Below are 10,169 nucleotides of genomic sequence, written 5' to 3'. Positions count from 1 at the left end.
TCCACACTGGGCCTCTCTCCTTTTCTGTGTATGTGTTCACGAGAGTTCATGCACATTTGCAATGTGCATGTGTTTGTATGGAGGACAGAGGTCCTTGTTTCTTTGAGACAGGACTTGTCACAGCTGAAAACTTGCTGAGCAGATTCAAATTACTGGCCAATGAGCCCCAGGGATCTACCTGCTGCTGCCCCCAGTGCTGGGATGTGCCACTTTTACATGGATGTCAGGGACCAAACTTGGGTCCTCATTCCCATGTGGCAAACGCTTTACTTATTAGCCCATCCCCCTCCTGTCTGTCTTGCAGTAGGATGTGAGGAAGTAAGGTGGCAGAAGAACTAAAGCCATGCTCAAGATGAAGTGGAAAGGCCAGGTGAGGTATATAGGCCTTTATACAGAGCAGAGGCAGGCAGCCCTGTGAGTTCCCCAGTCTACACAGTAAGACCTTGTTTCAGAAACAAGTAATAATACATACATTTAGATAAATACATGGGGGAGGTGGCAGCAGCCCTGTGTGGCTGTGGCAAGAAGGAATATGACAACAGACAAAAGCTCTGACCCCAAGCGTCCCCGTTTCCCTTATATTAACCGAAAGTGCTTGAACTTAACCCTCTAACAAGTGGTACCATTCAGTTCCTACAGTGTGTGGTTTAAAAAAAAAAAAAAGGTCCCCAAAGGGAGTGATATTATTAGGAGATGTGGCTTTATTGGAATAGGTGTGGCCTTCTTGGAGGAAGTGTGTCACTGTGAAGGTGGGTTTTAAGGTCTCAAATATGCTTAAGCCACACAGTGAGAGAGAGAACTTCCTGTTGCCTGTGAGGATGTAGGACTCTCAGCTCCTTCTCCAGCACCATGTCTGCCTGCACGCTGCCATGCTTCCTGCCATGACGATAATGAACTAAGCCTCTGAACTGTAAGCCAGCCCCAATTAAATGTTTTCCTTTATAAGACTTGCAGTGGTCATGGTGTCTCTTCACAGCAACAGAAACCCTAAGACACAGGGTAAGACAGGACCTTTTTCTGACCTGACCAAATATGACCCCAGACTCTCTAGACCCACCTCAGACCTCACACCTTCCAAATATGCACAGACAACAGGCCCGCCAGTGCTTGTTCAGTGAAAAGTAGAACACAGACTTTTGACATTCTTGTCCCTCCGTACCCCACTGCCACCCCCCATACAACTCTTGGCAGGCTCCAGGAGTCAGGATATGCAGGTTAACAGTCCAACAAAGCAAATTCAATAAATATTTTTAAGTGCCAATGTGGCAAGCTGACTAACAAAAAAGACATCATGATTAAGTGGGGTTCTTTCTGAACCCCCCAAACCAACATACCAAGCAGAAAACCAAATGAATGCTGTGTTTATCATTACAGGCAGGGCTCCCGGCTCCCCAGTACATAGGCACCTTGGGGAACTCTTTGTGTCTGTCTCATGGGACAGAAGTTTTTCTCCCCATAGCATCCCAAAGAGTTTCTTTCATCAGTCTACCTAATGCACAGAACACAGGCAGGGCTCTCCCCACCATGGATCACTCCCTATTCACCGGCTCCCAGTGATGCCTGGCCCCTAAGAAGCTTCCAGACTCCACTCACCTTTTCCACAAGGATGAGATCCCCCACCTGGATGTTCGAACTCTTCACCTTCACAGTCCCTGCAAGATAACAGACCAATACTACTTCATCACTGTCTCCAACAATCTAGATCAGTGGCCCTCACCCTGTGGGTTGTGACCCCTTCGCGGCTGAACAATTCTTTCTCAGGGGTCACCTAACAGCATCATAAAACACATATATTTACATCACAATTCATAACAGTAGCAAAATTAGTTATGAAGTAGCCACAAAATTAATGTTATGGTTGGGGTCACCATAACATGAGGAACTGTATTAAAGGGTCGCAGCCTTAGGAAGGTTGAGAACCACTGCTTTAGATTCTACCGGGTAGTAAGACAGACGAGTGCCCACCTCCTGCTTCTGGCTTCTACCTCACCAGGAGGAGGTCTGCCAGTGGCCCCAGTGGCTCCAGAAGCCCAGGCTCTGGTTCACAGATACCAGAACTCAGGCCCTTCAGGAAAGACGGGCTACCCCTGCCGCAGCTCATCATTTCTAAATCAACCAGTGCCACGACACAGTTATTATTCACCAGGAGGTTAATAAATCATCAAGATAAAATACACAGGGCTGGGGAGACCACTCAGTGGGTCCTCAAAGGAGGACCCAAGTTCCATCCCTAAAGCCTATGTAAAAGCCTGAGAGATGGTCTGCCAATAAGAGGAGTTGCTGTTCCCTGAGAGGTGAAGTTCAGTTCCTAGCAATCACAGCTCATAACTGCCTGTCTTCCAGCTCTGGAGAGACAAGATGTCCTCTTCTGATCTCTTCCAGTGCCTGCACACCTATCTCACACACTCACGCAAATAAAAAATAAAACCTAAAACAACAACAAAAACAAGTATGACATTCTTATATCTGTAATCCCAGTGCTGGGAGGGGGCGGAGACAGGAGCTGACCCCAGGGCTCACTCACCAGCCAGCTCCAGGTTCAGCAAGACCTGTAGCAAGAGAATCAGGCCATGAGAGCAGACCCTGCTTTCCTCCTGCGCATGCTCACCAAACATTATCCAGAGCTCACCTCTTCCGCATCCTCACCAAACACTGTCCCCAAACAGAGCTCGCTACAAAACTTCTAAACCCTGATACAACACAAACGATGCAAGTAGCTATTGGGTTATTGCTTAGAGGAAGGGAAGATCAACCCTGTACCTGCTTACTACAAAAGCAACCTCGGGACCCTAAAAGTGGACACACTTCCATCAGCACCAGCAACAATGTATCATTAAAGTCCCAAGGCGGGGGAGAGCACACACATAAATATAATAGTTCTTTTCTTTTTTAAAAAAGGCCAGGAATGATGGCCTACAAATTTAATCTCAGCACTTGGGAGGTAGAGGCAGCAGCGGGACTCTGGGAGTTCAAGGCAAGCCTGGTCTACATAGTGAGATCCTGTCTCAAAATAATCAAAAGCAGCACATCCTTTTGATCCAGAGTTGGGTCATTCCAGAAACGGATAAATTGCAGTTCCACCAGGGGGCACCAGCAAAGGAAGACAGTAGAGCTCTGGTGGACTCCAGGCCCAGAGCTGCTGTGTCTTAGATCTTAAGTCCAGTCCACCGTGGCTCCAGTGAACTTCTCCTTAGGCGCACATTCATTCCAGCTTTACCAAACTTAGATTTATATTGTCTTCACTTTTATTACCAAAATATATACCAACGGCCTGACTCAAATGGCCACACCTGGGTTCAGAGCTTAGCCACCAACGGTGAGGCCTAACTTACTACTAACCTGTTAGCCATGGGTGTGTGTGTGTGTGTGTGTGTGTGTGTATGTGTGTGCCGGTGGGGTGCACACGCGCACATGTGGGGGGGCTGGATAACAACTTTCAGATTGGTTTTCTCCTTCCGCTGTATGAATCCTGGGGACAGAACTCAGACTGCCGAGTTTGGTGACAAGAGCCCTTATGCACTTAGCCCTCTCACCTGCCCTGTTTGACGAGCCACTGAAATACAAGGATCGGGGCAGTCCTCAGCGGCTGAGGCTGACTCCTGGAGCGAAAGGCAATTTAGAACCTATGACTCCCAATTGTGTATCAACCACCGTCTTCCAGAAATGTTCATAAAACAGGAGGAGGGTGGGACAAGAAGAGCAGAAACAGAACAGAAAGCATGTAAGCAGTCGGGGCCGGAGCTGAAAATCCTTAACTAAGAGCCAATGAGATGGCTCAGTGAGTAAAGGTGCCTGCTGCCAAGTGTATGATCAGACTTTAATCTTGGGGATCCACATGGAAGGAGAGAACGAATCCCTAAAAGTTGTGCTCTGACCTCAACACACACACACACACACACACACACACACACACACACACGTTTTATGCTTAAATTTAAAATAGAATCTGCATTTTTCTTTGTACTGAGCCTTGCCTACTCTCCAGCAGGCTCAAGAGAAGATAACAAAATGCAAAAGCATTGTCCTCAGAAAGCAGCCTGAGAAGTGAAGACCTGGAATCTGCTCCTGTTCCTGTACCCAGCATCCACTCCCAGGCTCCACAAGTGCATTTCGTTTGTTTTGTGTATGTAGGTAGGTAGGTACTGCATGTATGTGTAGGTACTGTGTGTGTGTGTGTGTGTTGAGGTCAGAGCACAACTTTTACTTGTGTGTCACAGTGTGAGTGTGGAGGTCAGAGGGCAACTTAAAGGCACTGGTTCTCTTCCTCCACCATGTGGACCGAGGAGCTTGGACCCGGGTCATCAGGCTTGGCAGCAACGCCTTCCTCACTGACATCTTGCCAGCCCCAAGGCCCTGAGGCTTTCCTAGTGCATTGGTGGAGACTCCAGCAGAGGCTGAAATGAGACGCTTACAAACGTGGTGAGGAAAATTCTCCAGACACGTCCCTGACCATTAACCAGCTTCTGAGAACGGCCCCACCCAGTCTCACCACCCCACCCCAGCAGGCTTGCAGTCAGTTTACAAGAGGGGACCAACGGCCAATGGGCACAGCTGTTTATTTCTACAGCGCTGGACCCCAAGCTTTTCATAAGCAAACCAACGGGCCCGAGCCCACCTTTCATGGATGACAGCTCCAGAATAAGAACCTTCTGTCTCCGCGGCGGGGAGATGCCAGATGTTTCCTTGGACAGCAGCAGGCAATGCCTGCACACACTCCATCCCTCCCCCACAAGGGGAACCTTAAACAAGTTCCAGGGCACCGGGCCGTGGGGCCAGGTTTTTGACCCTGAACACCTCAAGTTACAATTCTATTTTTCACAGTGAGAGCAGGGCAAGGCCTGTTGCTGTGGGCTGGCCTCATAGGCCCTGGCTAATGGATTACTCTCTAATCTAACCGTGGCAGTGACGAGCTATAAATTCCACTCATGTGTACGTTTCCTGGGGCTGACATCAGAACACCTCCGCAGGCCCCAGTTCAGAGGCGTAAAGGTGAAGTTTCATATTCATATCAGCAGCTCCAAGGCCCAGGGAAAGGCTCACTTGAACAACAAGCCAAGGGGAAAAGTGTGGCCATAAAGCACCTCTGTTTAACTCTGTCAGGAGAGAGAGAGAGAGAGAGAGAGAGAGAGAGAGAGAGAGAGAGAGAGAGAGAAGGAAAGCAGAAGGCTAGAGCTGAAATGTTGTCAGCTCACACTCAAGTCATAGAGACTTCTCAGTGAACATATCAACGGTCAACACTGGCTGGCAATGTCTCCAAACAACAAACAGGCTGACAGATTGAGAGCAGGAAGCAGTTTGGGGGGAAATGAGCAGGGCAGGAGGTGGGGAGATGGCTCAGCAGGTGAAGACACTTGTTGCCACACCTGTCCTGAGCTCAATTCTCAGGACCGCCACGGTGAAAGATGAGAACTCCCCTGTATGGTCCTGATTTCCACAGGTGTGCCAGGTACTCATGTACACCATTTCTACACACAGAGACAGAGTCTCTCTGTGTAGCCCTGACTGTCCTGGAACTCTCTCTGTAGACCAGGCTGGCCTCAAACTCAGAGATTTGCCTGCCTCTGCCTCCAGCACACACCACCACCACTGCCCAGCTGACTATGCAACTTTAATGTGAGATACTGGTCAGTTTTTCCACTGACCAATGGATCCATTCACCACTGAATTACAGTAAATATCAAATATTAGCAAAGAAAAAGCTGAAGCATCACTTTGCGTCTGTCAGACTTTATGAAAAAAAATCTGTGCTAAGTCGGTTAGAAGCCCTATCCTGGAGGATTTCTGCTGCAGGAGTTTTAGTATTGAATATCAAGAAGACCATCTCGAGGGCCAGCAGCCTTGCTTGACTAGTAAAGCACTCTATGCAAGCCTGACATCCTGGGTTTGATCTCCACCCCACCACACACACAACAGACACTAATAACTAAACTAGTTATGAAGAAGGTGGATCTATGTGAGTTCATGCCTGGTCTACATGGTGAAATCCCCCAAAAAATGTTTTAATTTTTTTAAAAAAATCCATTTAATTCCATATTCGGTCATTAAACAGTCTAGACTGTGAGGACAGAAAAGGGGCACTTCAGCTACCGATGAACTGAACAAGTTCCCACTAACGACTTCATCCCTTCATGCTGATGACAGCCACTGGGACAGGACTTCCTAAAGACATGCAGAGTACCCGGGTCAGAAGGAGCGGCATTCCCAAGCCTAGGGACCAGCCAGAGGAGTTTTGGGATCGAACTGAAAAAGGAGGTCTTCAGAGGAAGATGCACTCACCGACCACGGGCACTCTGCAGCTCACAGAGTCACGGGACACTGCAGAGTGGGAGACCCGAGAGAACAGGGCCCCAGAGAGGAAAGGGACCATGTTTGGTATACAGCACAGCCCTAAAGAGACTGAAGGCTCGAGAGTGTGCACACCCCACACAGGCCTCTGGTGTGCCATCTGCCCAGATGTCCCCAGCAGGAGTGAGGCCAGAATGCTCATTACAGCTCTGCTTGCACCGATTCGAGACTAATGACCTCGGCTTCACTTAGCCGTTCGTGCAGAGTTAGTCAGGAAGGGAGGCCCATATGAAGAACCAAGTACTCACCTGTGAAAATGCAAGCCCTAGCCCGTGCCTTTCACACCCCCAACCTCTGTCTCTGACCCCCTCACATGTCCACACCCCTCTAGCCCGTGTCTCTCATCCCACCTCACAGGCACAACCCCCCAAAGAATTAAACTTCTGCTATAAAAATATAAAATAAAAAAGTCTCAAGAACTCATTTGAGCACGCGTGTGCATGTACACACAAATGAAAAGAAAAATGTAAAAACTTGAGATCAGCCGGGCGGTGGTGGCGCACGCCTTTAATCCCAGCACTCTGGAGGCAGAGGCAGGCGGATCTCTGTGAGTTCAAGGCCAGAGAACTAGGTCTACAAGAGCTAGTTCCAGGACAGGAACCAAAAAGCTATGGAGAAACCCTGTCTCGAAAAATTAAAACAAAACAAAACAAAAAAAAAACTTGAGATCAAGAGCCCCCTGCACACTAGCATTAGGGCTGTGCACACAGGAGCGGCTGAGCTCATCACACGCCAAAGCTCCCTTGACTGGCACAATCCTGTGCCCCTGACCTAAAGGAGGAACCTTATATTCAGGCAGGCCTGGGTTGCATCCTCAGCTCTGCCTTACCTCATTCTGCCCTCTTGAACACAATGTTTTCCTTTATTCTAGAACCTCGATCACAGCCTGAGCAATGGGTAAAAAAGAGGAAACTCTCCCCTCCCACCCACAACAGCTCCTCGGAGTCCCTTAGAACAGCAGACAAGGCCTGTACTGCAGCCTGGTTGGCTTTGGGCCGGCTCCCTTGTCTCCCAATCTGGATATTTTCTCCAGCCCATGCCTATATCCCTTCCCGCCTGTGCTGCCCTTGGTATGGAAGCTTCCCGATCTCAGAACTGACCTTCCCACAGCCTCTGGGCCTCATTGGCTCTGCCCTACCCTCAACCTGTTGTTACTTTTGTAAACACTTTTTGTTTGTGAGACAGTCTTACTCTGTAGCCCTGTGTGACCCGGAGCTCACTACGTAGACCAGGCTGCCTCCTTGATGCTGGGATCACGGCACATGCCGTCACTCCTGGATTTTCACGGGGGCTCAGGGGTCAAACTCAGGTCCTCCTGCTTACAAGGCAAGCACTTTATTGACTTACCTATGCCCCCAACTCCTAAATGATGTTTTTACAAGTTGTTCAGGGGCCACTGAGATGACTCAGCGGGTAAAGGCACTTGTCACCAAGCCTAAGAACCTGCCATTGATCCCAGGGACCCACAGGGTAGAAGTAGAGAAATGGCTTCTTCAAGCTGTTCCCTGACCTCCATATGCACACATCATACACCCCACACACACACCAACACGCACATGCACGATAAATAAATATAAAAATAAAGCCGCTCAGGATCACATGAATGGGACGCTCCCTCCTTCTCAGCCAGCTAAGGGAAAGGTGAGCCAGTGAGTGAGATGCAGCTGAGTTAAGTGACAGGACTAATTCTCAGTAGCACAATGGCAGTGGCCAGAACTTGTCCTCTAGTGTCTGAGCAAGCTTCCCAAGGCTGGACCTACAACTCTGCTCCCCCGGCTGTCTGCAGCAGTGGCCAAGTTACCAGCACTGCCCAGGCTGACCTCGTGACGTGAGCCGACTGTAGACCTGGGAGTTCACCTCCTTGTCCCGCAAGTAGCATCGGATCTCCTCCACTGCCTCACGGATGATGGTGACAGCCAGCACGAAGCCCTGCCAAGAGAAGGGACGAGGTGAGCCCTGCTAAGACCAATTGTAGTCTCCCATACTTGGGGCAAAGTGACAGACCAACCACCATCTGTGAGGACCAAGAGTTTGTCTTCACTTTGCCACTCAAATCTAGAACCACACCACAAAGAGCAAGCGTTTTCCTGGCTGAACCAGGGCCATGGAGTCGACAGCTGAATGAACGTCTGGGGCACCTAACTGGCTCCGCTGCAGTTGGATCCTGACAGTGCCTGACCTGCAGCTAAATACTAAAGATGGGATAACCCAGCATGTTGGCTTAAGAGCAACACATCCCTTAAAAAGCCACTGTGCAGGCCCAGATGCCCAGGGGACAGAAACAAGAACTTTCCGTCTGCAAACCAGAGGCTGAACTACTCACCAGCGGAACCCAGTAGGTATAGAGGGCGCCGAGTCTCATCTCGGGGACGAACTGGGAGCAGGCGAGAAGCAAGAAGTAGAAGTTGAAGAAGTATCTGAACTGGCTGAAGAGCACCTGGAAAGGTGAGCAGGCGACATTAGCACCTTCTAGGTGTGGTAGCTGGGCAGGCTCAGAGGGAGGGCGGAGGGCAAAGCACCCCTGCAGAGAAGGCAGCTGATATGCTGCCTACATAAACAAGGACTAAGCAGTCCTGTGTGCTCTAGGAAGGCAGATATGAGCAAGAGAAATAACAGCTGCAGAGGCTGGGGTGTGGCTCAGTGGGGAGAGCTGTGGGTTGTCGTCGTCCATGCACCCCACCCCTGCCACATACATGACATCTTGGGCTCCAATCCCAGCACCGCACCGCATAAACTCAGTGTGATGGTGCACGCCTACAATGTCAACACTAGGGAGCCAGAGGCGGGAGGGTTATCCTTGGCTACCTAGGAAGTGGTGTCTAGCCTGTCTCAAAAAGAAAATTGTGAATGCAAGACACAGAGAAGCTAATGGGGATGATCACACAGGGGATATTACTATGCCCATCGGATTCTGAGAGTTTCATTGTGGTTGTGTGTGTGTGTGTGTGTATGTATGTGTGTGTATATATCATGTGAGTACAGGAATCGGCTCTCTCCTCCCACCACATTGGTCATAGGGACAGAACTAAGGCCCTCAGACTTGGCAGCACAGGCCTTAACCACTGAGCCATCCCTGGTCCATATCTTATTTTCCTTCTAGTTTTGTTTTTGGAGACTGGGTCTCTCTATGTAGCCTAGAACTAGCTATGTAGACCAGGCTGACTTCGAACTCACAGAGATCCGCCTGCCTCTGCCTCCAAGTGCTGGGACTAAAGGCCCGTGCCACATACCCAACACTGTGTTTTATTTCTTAAACTATGTATTTTAGAAGTACATCTGGCAACACAAAACTCTGTTTGGAAAAGGATTCTAGTGAGAGACCATTATGCTGTAATTTGAAGGCAAAAATTATGTCCATCCATGGGATTTATCCCAGCACTTGAGAGACAGAGGCAAGTGGATCTCTGTGAGTTCGAGGCCAGCCTGGCCTACAAAATGAGTTCCAGGACAGCCAGGGCTACACAGAGAAACCCTGTCTCCAAAAAATTAAAAAAACAAAACTGGAATTATGTCCACCAATGGGATTTTAAAATTGCATTTATTTTATTAAAGGGGGCAGTGTACACCATGATGGTACACATGTAGAGATCAGAAGGCAAAATGCAGAAGTCAGTTTGCTTTCTCTTCCATGTAGGTCAGAACTCGGGTTCTCAGGCCTGGCAGCAAGCGCCTCCACCACTGAGCCATCCCATCTGGCTTCCATGATAAAAAATTTAGGGGCTTTTTTGTTTGTTTTTTTTTCGAGACAGGGTTTCTCTGTGTAGCCTTGGCTGTCCTGGCGCTCTGTAAACCAGGCTGGCCTAGAATTCACAGAAATCCACCTG

General features: G+C 49.2%; 1 protein-coding gene across 3 annotated transcripts in view; it reads right to left on the bottom strand.

The window, feature by feature from the left end:
* Positions 1-10,169, bottom strand: part of Atp9a (ATPase phospholipid transporting 9A (putative)) — a 97,136-nt gene that overhangs the window by 55,147 nt on the left and 31,820 nt on the right. For all 3 annotated transcript variants that reach the window (XM_005362835.2, XM_005362836.3, XM_013352176.2), the window contains exons 3-5: positions 8,669-8,782; positions 8,166-8,274; positions 1,594-1,652 (exon numbers count right to left, since the gene is read on the bottom strand). In XM_005362835.2, the coding sequence (XP_005362892.1) occupies positions 1,594-1,652; positions 8,166-8,274; positions 8,669-8,782 (282 nt within the window). The remainder of the gene's footprint in view (positions 1-1,593; positions 1,653-8,165; positions 8,275-8,668; positions 8,783-10,169) is intronic.

This window comes from Microtus ochrogaster, linkage group LG8 (genome assembly GCF_000317375.1).
Source record: "Microtus ochrogaster isolate Prairie Vole_2 linkage group LG8, MicOch1.0, whole genome shotgun sequence".
Lineage (NCBI taxonomy): Eukaryota > Metazoa > Chordata > Mammalia > Rodentia > Cricetidae > Microtus > Microtus ochrogaster.
Note: the sequence above shows the minus strand (reverse complement) of the source record. Positions and strands in the feature narration are given on the sequence as shown.